Here is a 22320-nt window from a genome sequence, read left to right on the forward strand (position 1 = left end):
ATGCTAACACTTCATTGGTTGACCATCCTCTGTGTTGTGTGTCTCCAGGGGAATGTTCCTATATGAGGCCCACCTCATTCATATTTTGGTGTGCTTCAGTGGGCAACCACTGTGAGAAGTTGGCCTGGCATATGATTTCCACTAGTTCTAGTGGGCACCTTGCACCAGTCTAATCGACCCTTATTGATGGTGGTTGTAAGGTCAACCTTATAGAAAGCTATCCTAGTGGTAGCATGGACAAAGCAGTCTCAGGCTAAGACTTCAGAGAGTGCATTAAGTAAGTTGTTTTACCAATTATAATCCCCTAAGTACCAAATGAAAAGACACCGCTCAAGGTATATATCAAATATATAATGTATTTATTCTAAACACAACCCCTCTGCACTCTTTGAGGTCAGAGGTAAAAGTACAATACATGTTACTTCATTAGCATACAATAAGTTGCACAGTATACATTTTGCCCTAGGGGCCTCACAAACCATATACTAAAATAATGGTATAAGAACCACCTCTGAAATAGAAAGTAGGCCTAGGGAATCGCTGGGGCTACTCTAAACAACCAAAGGTTAGGAAGTAGGAGGCCCACGGGAGAAGCTTGCAGTGTCTAAACACAGCCGCGAGTTACCATTGACTTTCTATGGGAAACGAACAAGTTACAAAGTGTGCGGGTGGATCCAAGGGTGGATCGAAGATCTGAAGAACCTGAAAGCAAAGGGACAGAGTCTGGGTCACTAGCCAGTGACCAGGATGGAACCAGGAAGGAACCAGGCGATGTCGGGTGATTTCAGGTGGAGAGGTGAAGCTTGTCTCTGCAGCCACGAGGAACAGGAGGTGTCGACGACGACCAGGAGCTGGATTCGAGCTGTCCCACGAAGGATCTAGTTGACTGCGGTGTCAGTATCCGGATTGGACCCAACAAGCCTTGGCAAACGCAACCCACGCAGGATGTCGAGATTGGCTTCGGCGCAGACCAGCAAGGTCTGTGGCGCTTCTCCTTTGTAGGGAAGCTGGAGCAAGCCTGGAGTAACCAGGAAAGCAAGTTAGATTTAAAAGGAAGTCTTCAGGTGGCTCACTAGCCAACGGACTAGGAACCGGGAAGATGCGTCGAGCTGAAATGCAAGAGCGGGCCCCAAGGGTTACTCGTGGAGTGTGGGGGCCTGAGCTTCGGTGCAAATGCTGCTCGGGGCTGGGTTTCTCGTACCCCAATGCACAACAGCAAGTTACCTCGGGAGTCGATGCAGTTAGCAAAATGCAGGATGTCCAGGAGTTACGATCCCACGTCTCTCGTGTCCGCCACGGGTCCCAGCTTTGCTTGGAACGTCGAGCAGCGTCAGAGATGTCTGGAAGTTCGTGTCATGTGTCGCAGAGTCTTTGAGTTCCGGCGAGTGCCTCGACAATGTAGACCGGCAAAGTTGCTGTTGGTACCTGTTTGCACAGGGTGGTCACTCCTTGACCACAAGGGAGATGTCTAGCGGTCGAAATGGAACGTCGAAGGTCCAGGATTTATGTTTCAAAGTTTCGTCCAGGGTCATCTAAAGTCCTAGGGACACAGCTCCTATACTTATACTAAGTTTAGGGGTGGGATTACCTGGGAGGTCGCTCCTATGGGTGGACCTGAGAAGGGGGTGGTTACACCACTTTCCCTTTGTCCAGTTTGGCGCCAGAGCTGGGGCTGAGTGCCCCAGCCACTGGTTTGAACCGGGCTATGCATGGAGCACCTTGTGTGCCCCAGGCAGTGTCTGGAAAAGCATCTGCTGATGCAGCCCTCCCTGCTCCCAATACACAAAAGCCTGTCCAGGGAGGTGCCAGCACCTCCTTGGACAGGAAACCTATTGTCCAGGCCTCCCCTGCCAGAGTTTCATCCACCAGCAGCAGGAGGTCAGACTCTTGTCCGTGGCAGCAGCATCCATTTTGTGATGCTGAGGCTCTGATTAACTTTAACCGGGTTTACCAGTAACTACATGTCTTCTCCCTCTAGAAAGGTGGAATGCTACCCCCGCCGCCAGGACGGCGGGGTGTGTGGGGGGGGGGGGGGAGGGGTAGTATTCCAAAGTGTTTTGACACCTTACACAACATGTTTTGATAAAGCCAAACCAAAGTTAGCATTAACCGCGAGGATTAAAATGCACTTAAGAGTATATGGTATGGCTATATCATAGAACAGCTATAAGGAGATGGTTCCGAAAGCTGCAGAGGGGCTCAGCTCATGCTAGGGCACCCTCTCACACAAAACCAAGCACTCTGCCTCCAGGATTGTTAAGGCCTGCCATAGGAGTGGCTTATAGGTTACTATGTGTCTATATATAAGGTAGATACGGATATACTATATCTAAGTAAGGGGTGATTACACCACCTTACCCAGGCTGTGTGAATAGACCTGTGGTGTCAGTTTGGAAGGCAAGCCGGGGTGGCACAATTTATTTATTTATTTTTTTATTTCAAAGGTTTCATATAGCGCTACTGGACCCAAGAGTACCAGAGCGCTTTACAAGGATGGTGAACATAATGAGATAAAATTAACAATTAAGCGAAAAAGAGTTACAGTATGATAATGCATTCAACAGGGCTAAGGGGGTAAAGAAACAGAGAGATAAAATTAAGTGGAAAGTGAATATTAAAAGTTAGGAGAGAAAGGGGGGTGAAGAGAGGGGGAGTGAGAAAATTAAGGGATCGAGAGGGGGTGGGAAGAGGAGCGGACAAGGGAAGAGAGAGGAGTGGACATGTTCAGAGTCAGTAACATTAGATACCCCAATGCTTGTTTAGAAGAAGTACTTTGAGTTCCTTTTTGAAGAGAGGGTAAGAGGGGTTGCAGCGAAGATCCTTAGGGAGAGAGTTCCAAATTGTAGGAGCGTTACCAGAGAACGCACGGGATTGGGTATTTTGACATTTGAGTCTGGGTGGGATCAAGACAAGGGAGTTTGTGCTCCTCAGGGACCTGGAGCAACCTGCTTTGTGTAGTTTTGTTGTAAGGTAAGAGGGGGTGTTTTGGTGAAGAGCTTTGTAAGTGATTCAGGCAATCTTGTAGGTGGATCTTCCTTCTATTGGGAGGTAATTGAGATTTTTGAGGACAGGGGAGATGTGATCAAATTTTTTACAATCAGAGATGAGTCTCGCAGCTAGATTGAGGACAGATTTCATCGGTGCAAGATGGATTTATGGGGTGCCAGCCAAAGTGGTGTTGCCATAGTCAATCCTGGAAAGGACAAGCGATTGGACAACAAGTTTGAAATGGTCTGCTGGAATAAATGGTTTAAGTTTCTTGAGGTGGAGAAGGGTGAAAAGCGCACTTTTGGATGCATTTTTAATGTGGGGGATGAGATTTAGATTCTGGTCGATACTGATGCCTAGGGATTTGACAGAATTAGAGGTGGAGAGTGGGCAGTTAAGAAAAGAGCTTTAATGTCCTTTATCCAGAGTTGAATAGGAAGGGAGTTGTTTTGGGGGGAGAATAGGATGATTTCAGTTTTATTTGGGTTCAGTTTGAGTTGGTTCCGATGTAACCTGGTTTGAATTCTGGTCAAGGTCTCATTGACGTGGAGAATGTCTTTGTGGGATTTGATCTTGTAATATAATTGGGTGTCATCGGCATAGAGGTGGTAATTGATATTAGCTTGTTTGAGGGTGAGTAGTTCCACGAACAGATTGAATAGGGTTGGGGAGAGGATGGATCCTTGAGGGACGCCGAGTGAGACAGGTTGAGGTTTAGAGAGAAAGTGGCTGAGCTTGATTTGCTGTGATCTGTTGTGAAGGGATGAGGAGAACCATTTGAATACATTGCCATCTAATCCGAACCGGTCTTTGAGAGTGTTGAGATGGGTGGGGTGGGGGACGGTATCAAATGCAGCTGAGAGGTCAAGGAGGATTAGTAATGAGGAGTTCGAGGCATGTAGGGCTGCTGACATTCATATCTATAGCATAGATCGCCGCCTAGTGTTGGGTCCGGATGATTGCACATTGTTGTCCTGGAAGAGTCTTCGAAGTATCACGAGATAGGTGGCTCCTCCCTTGGACTACAGTGCGCATGGGCATCCTCTCCATCCTCAGATTGTTTTTTTCCGCCATTGGGTTCGGATGTACTTTCTTGACTCACGTCGGAATATCATTCCCCTTTGTCTAGGGAGTGATGAATGTTGTCAGTGATATTTAGCATAGCAGTTTCTGTCCTGCATCCCTTTCGAAAGCCGGATTGAAAAACATCAAGGAGGTTGAAGGAGGCGATATGTTTCTCTAATTGCAAAGGGACACATTTTTCGAGGGCTTTAGAGAGGAATGGAGGGTTAGAGATAGGGCGAAGGTTGTTAAGGTCATTGGGGTCATCAGTGGTGTTTTTGAGAATGGGTGAGATTTGACCAAGCTGAAGGGAGGTGGGGACACAGCCAGTGGAAAGAGAGGAGTTGATGATTTTGGTCCATATAGAGGCAATGATAAATTTAAGTTCTTGAACCAAAAGGGCGGGAAGAGGATCTTTGGAGTGGGAAGAGGGTTTTAGTTTGGCAATGACATTAGTGATCGTATATTCAGATACTGGACTAAAATCACTCGATGAGGCATTGTTTTTAGCAGGGGGGCTTATTTTCGGAAAGGTATCTTGTTGGGGAGAGCAGGGAGGGGATGAGAGGGATCGAGAGGTGTGGAAAAAGTGGACGGAGGAGAGTTCGGAGTGTTGGGGAGGGTGTATAGGGTGGGGGTAGGTTGTAGTGAGAGTGGGAGGGAAGAGAAGGATAGTTCGATCTTGTTGATTTTGTTCGTAAAGAAACTGGCAATTTCTTCGCATCTGTCAATAGAGGCTAATATTTTAGGAGGGCCAGTGGAGGTTTGTTTTTTAACAATGTTAAAGAGTTCTCTAGGGCGGTTTCTGGCTTGATCAATTTGTGATCGTAGAAAGGAGGCTTTCTCATTAAAGATATGTTTTTTTATACTGGGCTCTAGCAATTCTAAGGAGAGCCATATTGTCAACGGTTGGATGATTCCTCCAAACCCGTTCAGAATGTCTAAGGGTCCGTCTTTTGTTATTAAGTTCAGAATTGAACCAAGACTTAGGAGGGTTGCTTTTTTGTTGTTTGAGTTTGATTGGAGCAATTAGGTCGAGGGCTTCAAGAATAGAATTGTTATGATGGTTAGTTAGGTCGGTGGTGCTGTCAGGGAGAGGGGGGAGAAATGTAAATGTAAATGTAGTATACTTGTAAAGCGCACAGCTGCCCCAGCAACGGGGCGTCCCGGCGCTGTATAACTCTGGGGAACCCGTCCTGGCTTTCCCTGTGGGATGGTCCCTTGCTGGGAGTCCCCAAGGTGGAGCCAGGCATCCCCGGAATTGGTGGGGCCGTTGTGGAGATTAGGCAAGCTAATGCCCAGAGTTGCCGAGTGGAACCCCTGATTATAGTAAGCACCGAAGCGAGAATTATCGAGTCCGCTGACCAAGGTCCACGACCCTGCCGCGTTGGGAATTGAACCCTGGTCCCGGGCTGACTTCTGCTCTCAGGCCTGCCGCCTCTAACCAGTGAGCCACACTACTCCCTATGTGAGTGGGCCTTAATTGTGGCTTCCAATTCGCCAGGAGGAATAAGGTGAAGGTTGCGTGTTGATTTCTTAGGTAAAGAGCTGATGGGGGCGGGGTGAGTCATGGATCTATTTATGGTGAAGAGGATAAGGTAGTGGTCAGATCAGTCTACTGGAAGTATATTTGAGAGGGAAGCCAGGTCGTTGTTAGTCATAATAGCATCAAGGGTGGCACCTTTGTTATGGTTGGGAGAATGGCAGAGTTGGGTCATATTGGTGATGTCCATGGCATCATTAAATAGGATGACAGTAGGATCATCACTTTTGTTCCAATGGATGTTGTGGTCACCGAGGAAGCGATTTTTAGAATGTGAGAGCGATGATTGTATGATAAGATCAGTCAACACTTCCGTAAAGGGGATGTTATTTCCAGGGGGATGATAGATAGTGCGCAACCGGGTGGTGGGGGAGTCAGGCATAATGCGATCAGCGCAAAGGTATTCAAAGGATGAAGGGTCTTGCAGACGAACGAGCGAGATGTTAAGTTCAATTTTAAAAATTATGGCGAGTACTCCTCCTGTTTGTTCGATTCTATCTTTTCTAATGATAGAGTAACCAGGGGGAATAAGCAAGTCGAGGATGGGAGGGGAGTGGGAGGTGAGCCAGGTTTCAGTTAGGAATACAATGTCAATATTTTCACTAAGAATGGTTTCAACAATCTCAGTAGCGTGGCAGGAGGCGGATCTGCAATTAATCAGCATGCAACAGAGGGGAGTGGGGTCGGGCGATTTGGAGGGGGGACAAGGGGGTATAGGTCTAAGTTGTTGGGGTGGTCTAGGGGAAGTCGGAGGAAGGGGGAGTCTGCTTAATCCTAAGAGAATTGGGATGGTAGGCAGTTGGGTAGGGGGGATAGTGGACGAAGGTGGTGAGGGAGAGGTAGTTAAGTTAGTGGAACTGTTAGCTTCAGAGATTATTGGGCGAGTACCAAGTTGTGGCGGTGTGGGTATGTTGGTAGTGTGGGGAGGAACGATTAAGGAAGGTTGAGTGGGTAAGGTGCTGGTTGTGCACTTGCTAGAAGGAGTGTTTCTATTGGGGATAGAGTTTGACAGGCAATATGTGGGTGTGTTGAGGAGATTGTCGTTGTGCGAGGAGATGGTTTTAGTAAGGAATGTGATATCGCTTCTGAGTGAGGAGAGTTCTAAGATGAGGGACATAAGGAGAAGTTCAATGGTATGGGAAGCCAGTGTGTGTGTTGATGAGTGCTGTGGATCCGTATTTATTGGGCTGTTGGTCGAGTTAGGGTTGTTTAGGGGGGAGATAACTTGTGGATGATGAGGAGGAAAGTCTGGAGGGGGGGTGAGATTATAATGAGGGGGAGGATCATTTCTGGAGAGCGGAGGTGAACAAGAGGAGGATGTAGGGAAGGTATTCATTTCGGACAGACAGCTCGGTGAAAGTGGCATAGAGGAAGTAGGAGGTGGTGTTGTATTTGTTGGATTGTGAGTTGTTGAAGAAAGCATGGAGGTGTTGGAGGGTGATTGTGGGGGATATGTGGGGGCAGTTAAGGGGGAGTGTGGAACTGAGTCAGAGATAGCTGTGGTGAGGGAGTCAAGGGGAGGGAGGAGCGTAGAAGAGAGTGTGTAGTTGTAAAGGGGGGTACTATGGGGTAAGTGGCAGAGGGAGAATTGATAAGGGAGTCAGGGGGAAGGAAGAGTATATAAGGGAGTGTATTATTGGAACAGGGGGGAATCTGGGGATAAGTGGCAGAGGGGTAAGGGATGTGGGAGTCGAGGGGAGGGAGGGGCATAGAAGAGAGTGTAATAATGGGACATGGGGGTCCCAGGAGGTAAGAGGCAGAGGGGGAAGCGGGAAGGGAGTCGAGTGGAGGGAGGAGCGTTGAGTAGAGTGTGTTTTTTGGAATCGGGGGAGATCATATGGTAATTGGGGGATGCAGGTGGTATCGTTGTGTGGATGAATGATGTGGTGCAAGGAGGGGGGATGTTGGAGAGGAGGTTGAAAGGAGAGGCGCGTGTACCAGAGCATATTAGATTAGGAAGAGGCCATAGGGAGGAGGGAGAAGTGAAGGGAGATGAAGACCATAAGAATTGGGGAGGGTCAGAGAAACGAGGTAAGGGGGACGGGGATGATATGGGGGATGATGAATCAAGGGGTAAAGGGGGTGAGAGGTCAGAGTTCGGGGATTGTGCGACGGTTTGGGATAAAGTGCTAAAGTGTTGTTCATTGGGAGTAGGAGAGGGATGGGGAAAATCAGGTAGAGGCGATAGGGGGGAGGGAGAGGTGAAGGGAGAAGAAGGCAATAAAAGTTGGGTAGGTCAGAGAGACGAGGTAATGGTATCGGAGATGAGAGGGGGGTGATGAGTCTAGGGGTAGAGGGGGTGAGAGGCCAGGATTCGATGATATTGTGGGAGTTTGGGATATAGCGGTAAAGTGTTGTTCAAAGATGTCGAGGTGCTTTTCAGACGCTTGGATGAGTATAGTTCCAGATTTGAAGATGGGTACCTAGGGTACACTATACAGGGGCTCACAAGGGTGACCCAGTAACCAATCTGGTATGTACCTAGAGTACATGGTATCAATTTAGAGAGAGAACAGCTAGGCTTTGGTCCTGATTAGCAGGGCCACAACCAGACTAAAGTCGAAAAACGAGAGACTCACAGCAAAAAGTGGGGGTGACCATAGGAAGCAGACCCTACTCTCCTACAACCACGGGCTATGAATACAGGTCGTTCTAACTCCATAGTGTTGCCTATGCCCCTCTTCTACGTCAGTACACGAGGAGGGGTGTCAGCCATCCAATGTTCGGCTATATCCCGTTTTGCAAGGGTAAGGCCCAAGAATAACAAATGTTTTTTATAATGGTTACCCCCAATTCCATCTGCACAGTGTAAAAGCGTGAGTTGGGGAGATCTGGTAATGTCCCATGCTGGTACTGCAGATAGGCTTTGAAGCACCCCTGCCAAATACGATTGAGAGTGGCACACATCCTAATTGTGTGTAGAAAGGTGCCGTCCTCTGAATGACAACAATGGCACTCTGCCCTGCCCACCATAATCGATATCGAGTGTAATATACCCTAGGCAGATACTTAAATTGAATATGGCGGGGCGGGTGCCTATTGCAGCTTCACGTGGTGATTGGAGAGCCTTGGACCAGTCGTCGTCTAAAGGTCCTATATCCGTGTCCCAGGAGGCCTGTAGGGTGGCAAGGGTTGTGGGCCTGTTCGTCACTAGGGATAGATACATTTTGGAGATTTTATGATCCCCCAAGTTCCTCATTAGGAGCTTGCCCTCTAGTGGGCTGAACTCTGGCAGGGCGGTTAGGTCCTTAATGTAAGAGTGTAACGCATGTCGTAATTGTAAGTATTTGTAGACCTGGGAGTGGGGCATAGAGAACTCCTTTTGAAGGTCCTGAAAAGATTTAGGGTGCGGCCCCTCATAACATCTCCCAGGGTTTAAACTCCGATGCGATCCCAGCCGCTGAACCCCTGAAGATCCGCTGCCTGTGGAAGTAGGCGATTTGCCACAGTGGGGTCTCACGTGTAAGACTCCCCCACCAACCTATATGGTCAAGCGTATGCAGCCAAGTCATGATCACTGCCTGTGTTGCAGGGGGGAGGCCCATAGGGGCTGATCTGCTTTACAGGAGTAGGTATACGGCTGGTTCTCCCATAATCCACTGTTCGATCTTGTATGCAGGTTCGTCTAGTTAAGTACGTTTTTGAATATAAATTCAGTTCATAAAGTGGACACAGTGCAATTTTTGAGCTCTGCAATGTTTTCCTATAGAAGGAAGAAAATGATCTGCAAACAGGTACAAGACATCGACTTATAGGATCAATCTCTAGGAGTTACGTTAACCGGTGGGCAAGGTCCAAGCAACACAAGCAGTACACCGCCAGCGGCACAAGAGCGGCTGGGTGCAGGTTGCAAATACGCATTGGGAGGCCACTGTGTTTCAATGGGGATCGGTCACAGTAAACAGAGGCTGCAGGTTCTGGCTAGAAAGCCAGTCGGTTTGGACCAAAGGGGAGGCTCCAGGCTTGCGATGCTCGGGGACGTAGGGATACCTAGGAGACAGCCTGTCCATTCCCTGGTGGCAACGGTGCAGAGGTGTCTTTAGGCTTCTGGTTTTCTTACCGGGAGCAGTCGAGGGGACCTGTGTGCGACGTTGGGGAGTCCACGAAGGGTGAGACAACAATGGACTTGAGCTTTGGAGGCCTGGGGAACGTTGTGGGCACCGGTGGCCCACTTCGACTCGGGCCGAATGTGACTGGTGCAGTGGTGGCTTTGGGTGTTGGGTTCTTCTGAAAAATCCTGTCCACCCCACTGTAGCCCACCTTAGGGGTGGTACTAGCCTGGAGGTCGCCCGCCTACCTGACTAGCTAATTTTCCCATCTGTCCGGGTTACCAAGGAGATCCTGGACAGAGGGAGGCGGCTTCCTCCCCTGTGCGGGGAGCCAGATTTGCATTCCAAAGGTGGCATCTTCTTTGATGCTCACCGGTCTAAGGAGGCTAATCAGCCGGTCTTCCCGTGGGACGGGGTGATACACCCTCTTACCAGACCGGCTTTTGTTCTGGGTCTCCTGGGAGCCAAAGGCTGTCATCCTGGAGGTCAACACAGCGTCTAGGATGGCAAGCTGGCAGACTCTAGTCAGGAAGCACACCAGAGGCTTGTAGGTTTTCAGGGGGCACCTCTAAGGTGCGCCCTCTGAGTGCATGTATTGATAAATCCAACACTGACATCTGTGTGGGTTTACAAGTACGAGATGTTTGATACCAAACATCCCTAAGTGAAGCCATCGTGCAGCTGGAGAACTCGTCGTTACCAGTGTCCACCACATGTTGTAAAATGGCTTCCCTGGTCAATTGTACTGGCAGTAATGGAACTGACCAGCACAGGATCATATCTGCTCATGCAGGTATGCCCTCACATGTAATACTCAGCACCCTGCTTTAGCGCTGTCAGGCCTGCTGTAGGGGTGGCTTACAAATATCACATGCAGTGGTAGGAGACATGGCACACAAGGATGTGACATGACGTGTTTTCACTTTTGTCTGCACCAAGACATGCAACCTGCAATGATAGTCTTGCATGTGCTTGGTGAGGGGTCCCAATTTGTGCTGTTTCCCTTTGGGGGCCCTCCATACTACCTCAGGCCCTAAGTACCAGGGGTACCATTTACTTGCGACTCACAGAGGGTGCTAACGGTTTTTCTAGTTGGATAAACAATTGTACATTTTTTTGGAAAGAACACTGGTACTGCACATTTTTTTTTAATGAATGCATGAATAAAGGTGCATTGTTAGAAAAGAATCACGTCAGTCAGTGGTGATAATAAGCTCAGGCATTTAAATAGAAAAAAGGAACGGCAACCTACAATAAAACTGATCCTGTACTCTCACAAATTATAAAACAGGACACTTCAGTCAAAGTTCCAACAGACACCAGGCAAAAAGTGTGGAAGGGGTACTGCAATAAGATCCCAGTTTTCTACTCAAGCTACCACAGCTTACTTGCACTAGTTGTAGGTTCATCTAACCAGTACCTCACTTTGGCTCAGACCACCCTCTGGATGGTCATTTCCAAGGAGACCGTCAAGGGGGAGGTCTTCTCCAACTAAGGCACCCAGCTATTTCTAGGGGTTATTACAGCCACAGCCTAACAGTAACCTCCCCTGGGATAGCCCTTGCTCTTCTAGTCTCACCTAGGATATACTGGTTTGAGAGAAGACACCTCTGATCCCAAAACAAAAAGATTGGGTGCGGGCACCGAGGAAGACGACAAAGGGCATTAAAAATTGGGTCCTAACACTGTTGCGGTAGGTCAACTCACCTGTTAGAAACGAGGTCTAGTTGGCAGTCTGTATGCACCCCGTCCAAGTAGGGTCCCTGGGCACACCTGGTGCACTCTTTTAGGGACTTACTAGTAAAACAAATATGCCAGTCATGGATAACCAATCATCAATACAATTTGGACAAAGAGCATATGCACTTTATCACTGGATAGCAGAGTTCTAAAGCCAACAAAAACAGGTCAGAAAAAATAGGAGTAAGAAGGCAAACAGTTTGGGGTTACTCTGCAAAAGGGACCAGGTCCAACATCCCCAGAGGGAATGACCTAGACAAGAGGATGTAAGGCAGAGTAGGCCCTGCAACAATCTAGCCTGTTTTCTAACTCTTCTTCCCCTGACAGACTAGGGAGACTCGCCCAGGTTTTGCTGACTCCCCTGGCCTGCGGGGATTATGTAGGAAACTGTTTTTTTTTGTTGAAGTGCCCCCATCGCTCACTTTTTACCTGATTTTGAAGTGTACAAGGTCCCAGCTAACCAGGTTCCCAGTGCTAGTGTTCTTTCCCTAGAAATGTACAATTGTTTATCCAATTGGCAAACCCTTTAGCACCTTCTGTAAGTCCCTAGTAAATGGTACCCTGTACCTAGGGCCTTTAGGTACTAAATGCGGTCACTAAGGGCAACAGCACAAAGTGTGCCACCCTAAGGGACCCCTCCCAAGCGCATGCAGGGCTGCCATTGGAGGCTGCGTGTCTTAAAGCAGACAAGTGAAAACATGTCCTTGCACACATCCCTGTGTGCCGTGTCTCCTACCACTGCATGCGATCGGTGTCAGTCACCCCTAGAGCAGGCCTGACAGCCCTAAAGCAGGGTGCTTAGTATTGCATGTGAGGGCATACCTGCATGAGCAGGTATATCCCTGTGCTGGTCAGTTCTGTTACTGCCAGTACAAGTGGACAGGACAGCCATTTTAGAACATGTGCTGGACACCGGTGAAAACGAGTTCCCCAGCTGCATGATGGCGTCACTGAAAATAGGGATGCCGAATTTACCAGTGCACCTTAGAAGTGCCCCCTGGAACCCTACCAGCCTCTGGTGCCCCTACTAACTGGTTTCTTCCAGCCTGCAGCCAGAGATGCTGTTCTGACCTCCTAGGGTGACCCCTCTGCTGTCCAGAGATCCAGAACAAAAGCCTGTCCAGGAAGAGTGTGTAACACCCCGTCCCACAGGATGAGCTGCTTGTAAGAAGTGCCCTCTTTTTGCATGGTTGCCCCCACTTTTAGCCAAACTGTTGATGTACTTTGACTGAATGTGCCCTGGGTTCCTGCCAACCGGGTACCCAGGGCCTATGTTATTTCCCTAAACAGCATTGACACCAAACCCAATTGCCGCTTTTGGCCACATGTCAGTACCTTGTAAATGGTACCAGGGCACTGTGGCCAGGGAAGACCTCTAAGGGCTGCAGCACTTATGGTGCCACCCTTAGAGGCCCTGTGCCTTTAAACACACATACTACATTTGCAGGCTGCGTGTCTTGGTGCATGTTGGACTTGGTCCTTTTTCCCTAACATTTTTCGCTTTTCCTCCTAGCCTTTTACCATGTGTGAGAAAATACCTGCTTGGCAATGGCGTGCGCAGATTTATTTGTACTGTTGTGAAGAAATGCTACTTTTAAAATGGACGCCGTGGCTGTGTGCTTGTGCCGCCTGCCTGAGGTGGGTTGGCGGTCTAGTGTTTGAAGTGACAAGTTGCTCTACACTTCCCCCACAGTGAAAGTGAGGCTGGAACTGCCAGGGACTTTCTAGAAGCTTCCAGCCCTTTCTGGTAGGTGGGAGGAGGGGTGTATATGTAGAGCAGTAGAGATGCCATGTGCTCAGACTGAGAGTGGACTGGATTGAGAGGGGACACTCTGCCAGGAGGTACCGCCGCAAGGGCCTGCGTGCTGGTCCTTGAGCCCATCTGTACCCCTCTGCTGTCCCACAGGGCCAGTGAGAGGCTGTGCTGGAGTGTAGACTGCTATGTCAGGGGGAGTGCCACTTTGTCGGAGATGACTGCTTCTAGGAGCTGCTGTCCTGTACTGGTGAGTGCCCACTGTCTGCTGATCTTGCCCAGCCTGGCCTGCCTGCTCTGCTGCTCTAGCGCCTCGTGAGCGCTATACTTTGACTGCCTGTATTCCCAGGAGGTGAGGAGTGTGGGCACTGCTTCCTTGTGTGGGACTCTGGTTCCTCACCAGCTCCCTAGCGCCTGGGAGGCACTAGTTTCCTGATTGCCAGAGGAGGAGCTGACGCCTGCAGCGCGGTGCTGTAGCGCTATATCTCCATCCCCAAAGAGAGGAGGAGCGTGGATCCTGCAGCTGACGTCTGGTGAGTAAGTCCTCCTGCATGTTCCCCTTGCACCTCGTGAGTGCTATATTTGGAGAGACTGGGCTCTTCCTGCTGCCTAGCGCCTTGTGAGGGCTGCAGCGCTGTCCAAGCCCCTAAGAACTTTCCTACTGCCTACCGCCTTGTGAGCGCTATCTTCTGGTTGCCTGCACTCCAAGGAGGTGAGGAGCGTGGGCGCTACACCCTCGGGTGGGATCCTGGGACTGTGAGCCATCTAGCGCCTCGTGTGCGCTGCCTCCAGCCCCTGCCCAAGAGAAGAAGGTGCGTGGGTCCTGCAGCGCTGTGCTGCCAGAGTGCTATATTCGCATTGACTGTGCTCTGCTTGCTGTCTAGCGCCCCGTGAAGTGCTACAACTGTTTTCCAGCCCCAGGACTCCTAGTCCTGCATCCCACGGCCAGCGCTGCATTTATTTTCCACAACTGCCCCGCTGGACAGTGGGCAGCTGCCACGGTCGGGCATTCCTCCGCATGAGAGTCTCCGGAATGGGGGCTCCAGTTTGTGCGTTGTTGGGGTCACGTGGTGTGGCCTGCTGATTTCATGTGGATTGCTTCATGCTAATGATTTCATGCCCAGCTGTATTTACAGAAGGTGCCCTGCCAACGTTCTGGGAAGGGCCTTGGTACAAGTATAATCTAGTTTAGGCTGATGAGGTTGTCATGCCTACAGTTATGCCTGCAGTATTGTTTATGCAATGGGTCTTGTGCTAATAAGATGCCTACACTTGCGGCTCCTAGGCCCATTGTTGTGCCTAATGCATCTATGCTGATGATTTACTGCCGTATGTGTTGCTCAGGCTTTGAGGCTAAGGAGGGTGCCCTGGGCCCACGTGTTTATGCCTCATTCTCAGGTGTCATGCACGCTGTGACGTATGCAGATAGAAGGCCTGCTGTGTTCTACATCTAAGAGTTAGGCCTAGGGCTTCCATGCTAATAACAATGTTTTTCCCCGGAGGCTTACCTTGTTGGTGTTTTGCATAACATGCGTATGCCTACTCGGACTTAGGCTAATGTGATGAGGAGTACCGTTCTGCTAACATATGCCTAATGCTTTCATGCCTAATGTTGCATTTATGTTTATGGCTATGCCTATCCTAAGGTTTTCATTCCAGGCCTCCTGTTAATGTGATTTATGCAAATGAACTCTTGCCTAAGGTTATGCCTCCAGGCTCATATATGTTATGCCTGATGTTACGCATAATGGGTTTTCATGCCTAGTGCCTTTATGCTACTGTTGCCCACTGCTGGGGTTATGGTGGCGCATAGGGTGTTTACTGCCCAGTATTAATGTCAGGCAGTGGTATTTTCATTCTAGGCCTATCGCCAACGTGGTTTCGTGCTAATGTGATGCATAAGGGATTTTTGCCTAATGTGGTCTTCTGCCTAATGTTTATGCCCGCAGGTTTCCACGCCTACTGCTAATGTGGGATGCACCATTATGCTAATGTTCGGCCCTAATGTTCACATTGATGAGATGCCCCAGGTGCTTGTGTTGGTATGAAGTACCTGCTTACTGATAAGGCCTATGGTGTTCGGGCTCATGGCGATGCCTACTGCATGTGATTTTGCCTAATGTGATGCTGCCTAGTGTTTTTACCCTAATGCTACCTTGCTGGGGTCCTGCGTAAAGTGCCTAATCTAAGGTGATTTAATGCTCCCATGGTTAAGCCTACTACTAATGAGGTTTAGGCCTATCATAAAACAGTGCCCAGTTCATGATCTTGCCAGAAGGAACTGGATGTTACACATTTATTGATGGACTTTACGTTTATTCCTTATACTGATCCTTGTACCTTGTGATGATGCTGGCAGCGACCCGATCGGCCCTGCCTTGTAAATAGTCCCCCTGTGAATTATTCCCCGGTGCCGGCTGGCACAGTTTATCTGCACCTGTGATTCCATTCTGAAGTGTTTATTTTACAATACACATACTGTTTTTCACCTAACTTGGTGTGGAGTCTCTTTTTGTAGTGTGCCTTGTGTGTCACCTGTGTGTGCTGCGTGGATGCTTTACACATTTCCTCTGGAGTTTGGCCCGCCTGCTCTGCACCACGCTACCCGTTTCTAACAGTGCAGAACAAAGTGAAGAGTCGACATGGCACACATCCCTGTGTACCATGCCTACCACCCACTGCCTTGGCATATATCAGTCACCCCTCTAGCTGGGTGCTCTATGCCAGTGGTGAGGGTACAGGTGCATGAGCCCTGTACCACTACAGTGTCTAAGTCCATTCTTCGACATTGTAAGTGCAGTGCCGCCATTAAGAGTATATGGTGCTGTGAGTTTGTCATTACGAACTCCACAGCACCATAATGGCTACACTAAAAACTGGGAAGTTTGGTATCAAACATCTCAGCACATTATACCCACACTGATGCCAGTGTGGGATTTAAAAACAAAATGCACACAGAGGGCATCTCAGAGATGAAAACTAAGCCACCTCTAGTGTCCCAACTGAGTGGCTGCTTAGGCTGCCATCAACAGACATGTTTCTGGACCCCTTGGTCGAGAGCCTGCTGCTCTCTGGGGCCTGAAACAATGCACATCCTGGGACGAGGTGCCAAGCCTCCTCCCCCAGGACGGGCAGGGTTCACGAAGGAGAAGCCTCAAAGGCATGCCGCCTTTGTGAGCTTACCAAGACCACTTGCTGCTTTCAGCAACTGGTCCCCACCGGTTCTACCCCCCACTTTGGGTGGGAGAACCGGCAGGAAAAACAAGTGAGGGAGAGAGGTGTGCCCACCTCTGCCAACTCCACCACTTAGGTTGCGGAGGTGAGGTGAAGCACACCTCTGAGTCCCCACCATCTTGAGGATGGGGGGACCCAACCAACCAGGGACAGGCTCCTGCCCCCCTCCCACTGGAGGGTGGCACAATATGGGGTATACCCACCCCAGGGAAGGGATCCATTGGTCCCTGCCCTTTACCTACCTGTAATCCCCCTAAATCTAGTATTTAGGGGGCACCCAGAACCTTGCTTCCTCAGATCCAGAAACAACAAGAAGAAAAGAAGGACTGAACAGCCGTGCAGAGCTAACAAGAGGACTACGCCCACTGACTTGGCCCCAGCCCTACAGGCCTGTCTCCCCTTGAACCTGCTCCTGCGAAATCCCGAAGTGTCCTGCAGCCAGCAACCTCAAAAACTCCGGAGGACCTGCCTGCCTTCACTTCCAAAGACTGCTTCTCCAGTGAACACCGGATTTGTTCAACTGCAACCTCTGGCTCTGGCCGGAGACTGCGAATCCGCCCCACTCTGCACCCGCCGTCTACAGCCCGAGCTAGAGTGTGCAAACACCACGAGGAGGTCACCCCAGCGATCCTGAACCGAGATCCGGCGACCCCTGACCTGCCTCAAGCCTCCAGCCGATGCCTGCAGTCTAAATCCAGAAGGCCCCTCTAAACGCGACCCTGAGCTGGTAAGAAGATTTGACCCCAAGTGGTGGTCGCACCCAGAAGTCCTTTGTCTCATTGCCTGCAGTGCTTTTGCAAACCGGAGGTTCTCCATTGAAAATAACAGGCCACCCGACCTCGAAAAAGCACCCTGCACCCGGCCGCCTCTGTGCCGCTGGGGGTGCACCTTTTGTGCTACTTTGTTTCCCCATTTACCCTGACCTAAACCCTAGGAGCTTTGCTCCCACAACCCTGTGGCCTGCTTGCAAGCAGCCACCAACCGGAGGCCCCTATCCCCCATTGGATAACATTGGGCCTCAACACTGCACCCGGCTGCCCTAGTGCCGCTCAGGGTGTAACAAGGGTGCATCACTGACCCTGGGGGACCCCTGAATGTAACCCAGAACCTTAACTCCCACAGTTGATAACTTACCTTTGAACCGATAACCTGTTTTTCCTCCAAAGGATAACATTGACAATTTTATTCCAAAAAGTTTCCAAGTGTGGAGTTTTGAAATATAAAAATATTCTTTAAAAATCGCACGAATAACCAAAACATATTTACTTACCTGTTTGCAGGAAATGTCCCAGTGCTGAATCTAGGTATCCAGCACTGAGTTAGAAAAGTAACATAAAAAGTAACTTACCTGCAATTTACTGAAAAAGCCTATTCATTCCAATGTACTGTATTTGCTAAGTATTGCAGCCTACTGCATTCCCTGTAAATCAAACAAAGTACAATTCCTATTGCATTTTCAAACTGTTCTACATTCAGCAACTTATTACTGTAAAGTATTTAATGCTTACCTGTGCCAGGCTTGCTTGGTTCTAAAAATAAAACAGCAGTATATATTTTATACAAAAATTATTTGCCTAGAGTTCAGTCCTTGAGTGTGTGACATAATTTGCTGACTGAGTGTGTACAACAAATGCTTTACACTGTCCTCTGGTACTGCCTTACTGCTCGACCAAGCTACCACTTTTGAGAGTAATGTCAGTCCTGACTTTAACCTCTGTACTACCTCTGGGGTTTGTGGACTCTATACACACTGTACCTTACTTTGGTCCACTATATATAGAGCCACTTTCCTACAGCTGCACCTTGTGCATTCGATCGTGTGGGCCTACACACCCCATAAGATGGTCTGTACCAGATGCATGTGCACTCATTTTGTTTATTAACAATAGCCTAGATCCCGGAGTAGCGAGCGGATTTGAAAACTTTTCTTCATTACGGTTCTTTTCTTCGTACTAAAAGTGAACTTTTTGATACATGTTATTCCAGTTAAATGCCAATTTCAGACTAAAGGACATAACTACCAAGGTATAAAAAGACTGCTGCAGCAGCAGTGTCCACTGATACTCGAATGGCCCTTTGCTCTCCTTACGAGGCAGAGGATATGTTGGAGAAACCAGAGCGAGTACCCTTAGCTTGAATTGATTTCACATCCGGGCATACCTTTTATTGGGCTTGTGCTCTTTTCCCCTCAGAATATGTCTCAGCCGGAGGTGAAGGACCCCTGGAACTTATCCAATGATGAGTTTTACTATCCGAAGCAGCAGGGCCTGCGGGGAACATTTGGAGGAAACATCATTCAGGTACGGTGAGAAGAGATGTGCGATGAAGGAGCTGTCCCGAAGGTGGGGTGGGTCTGGGTGAAAAGGAGAGTCTGTGCTTGGAAGTGGCTGTATGATGGAAGCCCTGTAGCTGAAGTACATCTGTGGGTGTGTGTACGTGTGAGAGCGTATGTGAAGATGTGACTGCATGCTATGAAAGTTGTGCCTGGAATCATGGGGTGCTTTACTTTTTGATTCACACAGCAAGGATTTAGATTAAATTATAAAGAATGTCCATATAGCACCTGGATACAGGGCTTTCCCAATATAGAGCTATATAAGTTTAGTTCCTCTCACAAGTTCTCTAATAGATGCTTACTGCGATTTCCTGGTAATCCTGCATTTAATCACTGCATGACCCACTATCGGATGAACCCTTTCACCAATAAACCGCTGTGTTTGTCCACAAGGGCCTGCACCGCGCTTGCTCCAATGTGACTCGAAACCTTTGAATTGTACTTTTATATCTTTGAGTGGCTTAATAGCTGCTCCGCCAGTGGCCAGGCCCTCGGCTAGATTGGCTTCTTTTCGTATATTCACTGGTTGATTGTCCTTCTTTCACACCTGGCTGGTTTCCAGATTGTGCTTTCTGGTTGTTTGACATTAGTTCCCAAGACTGGGGTCTGTTGCTCCTGAGTGATTCTTTTTAGTGTATTCACTGGTTGCTCCTAGGAAGTGGACTTCTGTCACTCTTGGGTGATTCCACATAGTATATGATGCATGTCTCTCCTAAAGACAGGGAGGCAGTGATAGTGTCTGTCCTTGCACTCTCTGTAACAGTTCATGCTTAGACACAGCAACTTTCCTGCACCAGAGTTCAACCAGGCACTCTGAAACTGTGCATAGGATCCCAAAATGGACATGGGAGCACTTTTCAAACTCATAAGGGTATGAAGCACTATACAGGTGGTACAGACAGGACAGTGCAAAGTTGTCCATTCATTCTTCCAACCAGTGGAAGTGTTCTTGATGCACGTCCCTGAGAATTTCCACCACTAAGCATTGGTTGATAGTTGTGGGTGTGGGGTTGGGGGGGGAAGGTGTGTGTGCATCTACATGCTTGCATGCCATGCCATTTGTTTTTGAGACTGAAGGCACATAGTCTTATTTCATGTACTCTGTCCCGCTAGTAGGAATTGTGCTTTTGTATGTGCAGATATGAACTTTTATCCACCCTCCTGTTTTACAGCACTCTATCCCAGCAGTAGAGTTGCGCCAGCCCTTCTTCCCAACCCACATGGGCCCGATGAAGCTACGACAGTTCCACCGGCCCAACCTGAAGAAGTATTCCTTCGGCACGCTGTCTATCCCTGGGCCGCACTCCGTGCAGCCACTCCTCAAGCACATTAAGAAGAAGGCAAAGGTAAGTACTTTCCACCCTACAGTGACCGCAGGATTGTCTCATCATGTATCCCGTCATTCTCTATTTAGAATTCGCTTATTAGGTCTGTTTATGAGACAGCTTTAGCTGTATCGCCAGTGTCTCATAATCAAAATAGTCTATAAATAAAATTAAAAAATGTATACATACATACAGCATAGTCAGGCATACGTTTAGCCTTCTTCCTCCATTGGCCCGTTCAGCTGTCATTCACGTTTTGCTTCTGATCACCACACCACACCACGGCACACAACATGGGGCAGTGGTTCAGCCACTTCAGTTATTGGTCGTCTTGTATTGTGAATGGCGAAATTTTGCCTGAACACATCTGAGAGCCAGGCTAAAGGGATGTGCACTTCAGTACCAGGCCTGGTGGCCCAATACTTTATTTTGCCAATACTTTATCATCTCCAGTCTTTACCTTTTTTATTTTAAGTTCAAGAAAGGTTTATTGATCATAATAAAAGGCATGAATACGTAATACAATAAAGAGATTATGGGGGAAGAAAAGGGAAGGGGTGGGAGGGAAAGGGGAACCTAGGAAGAGAAATTAAGGGTACATTGTAGATACAAAAGTAACAACAAGAAACTTAGCATGGGCAATAAAAATCAAGAAAAAGGTACAGTATATACTAAATAAAAGTAAACGCAAGTGAAATTATGCAGGTAATCATGTTAAACAAAGAAAAGGGAATGAAAAAAGGGCATCAAGGGGGTTTGGAGACTTCCTGCTGAGCAGGCCTTGGGAAAAAGGAACGAAGTGCACAGTTATCTAAATACATTGTACCAGGAAGCTATAAATCTGCACGTTTGGCTGCCAACTGGGCAGGAAAAACCAAAGCAGTGTCAAGTCTATGGTTATGACAAGCATTATACCACCATGCTTTGAAAGTAATAGTAGAGGAAGATTTCCAATTAATGGTTATTTGTTGGATTGTAACAGCCAGTAGTAAATCAACAGCATGAACATAAAGGTCAGTTTCGTCCCAACAAGGAGAAAGGCTTCCCAAAAAAACATGAGTGGGAGAAAAGGGAATACAAGTATGAAAAATAAGATTACTTTGTGCCCAAACCTGCAACCAAAAGGCATGCACATTCTTACAGGGAAATAGCATATGAAGAGTGGCATTAGGTGAGGAACAAGACCAACATACATCAGGAGTATTAGGGAATCGCTTGTGGAGAGTGAATGGTGTGTGGAGCAACCGATTGTATATGAAAAATAGAGATTGAGTTAAGAAAGCTGATCTAGAGGTTTTACGAACTTTTGTCCAAATTTTGTCCCACAGAGAAACCGACCATGATGTAGAAAGGTCATTTTCCCAATGCTCTTCTACCATGGATTTGGGTCTGGGGGGTGTATGCGCATGAAGGTGCTTGTAAATAACAGAAGCTTTAGGAGGAGGTTTCAGAATAGAGTGAAGTTGAAGGGTAGGGTCAGGTGAAATAGAAGAAGGGGATGCAGATAAGAGTCTCGCATAGACCTCCATGACTGCTACTTTAAGGAGAAGATATTTAGAAGCAAAGGAGGACGGTAAGTTAAATGTGGAACGTAAGGCGTGGAAAGGCAGGCAGGCAGGTGGAGTGTGAGAAGAGCTGCGATATCCAGATCAGTCCTTTGGATCTCCCAGAACTCCAATAAATGGGTTTACCTCGGATTAAAAGGTATTTATTATGCCAGATAGTGGATGAGAGGAAATCAGCGATGCTTGTGGGGGGGGGGGGAAGGTTTAGAGGATAGGAGGAGTTTGACAGTGAATTTATGAATGGGAGTGGGAATCGAAGGGGGTTTACGAGAGAAAGAGATATATTCAGCAAAGGAAAAAGGGGAAAGGAAAAGGCGCTCAACTTTGGCCCATAAGGGAGAAGGGGAATCAGGGTCCTGTAACCAGAAGGAAGCCTGGCGTAACAAAAAAGCCTTATGGTAAGCCGGAAAGTCAGGAAAGTTGGCTCCTCCTTCAGAGGTGGGGCGAATGAGCCTTGCAAAGGACATTCTGGGTTTCGCTTTATGCCATAAAAAGGACGACAAAATTGAGTTAATTTTCTTTAAAAATTTGGCTGGGATAGAGACAGGGATGTTAGAGATTGTGTTTAATTTAAATTAAAATTAAAATTAAATTAATTAAATTAAAACAATGGGGGATAACATCATTTTAAAGGTATCTAAACGACCCCACCAAGATAGGTAGAGAGGATGCCACCGGGCTGTGAGGTCAGAAATTTTCTGAGTGCATTTAGTGAGGCAAAGGGAA

At 48.2% G+C, this 22320-nt stretch overlaps 1 protein-coding gene across 1 annotated transcript in view; it reads left to right on the top strand.

Moving 5' to 3' along the window:
• LOC144752244 (transcription initiation factor TFIID subunit 1-like) overlaps positions 1 to 22320 on the top strand; it is a 303153-nt gene that overhangs the window by 71898 nt on the left and 208935 nt on the right. Inside the window, exons 12-13 of the mRNA XM_078640245.1 lie at positions 18562 to 18669; positions 19877 to 20050. Of these exons, the coding sequence (XP_078496371.1) occupies positions 18562 to 18669; positions 19877 to 20050 (282 nt within the window). The remainder of the gene's footprint in view (positions 1 to 18561; positions 18670 to 19876; positions 20051 to 22320) is intronic.

The sequence above is a fragment of the Lissotriton helveticus genome, chromosome 4_2, assembly GCF_964261635.1.
Source record: "Lissotriton helveticus chromosome 4_2, aLisHel1.1, whole genome shotgun sequence".
In the NCBI taxonomy this organism is placed as follows: Eukaryota; Metazoa; Chordata; class Amphibia; order Caudata; family Salamandridae; genus Lissotriton; species Lissotriton helveticus.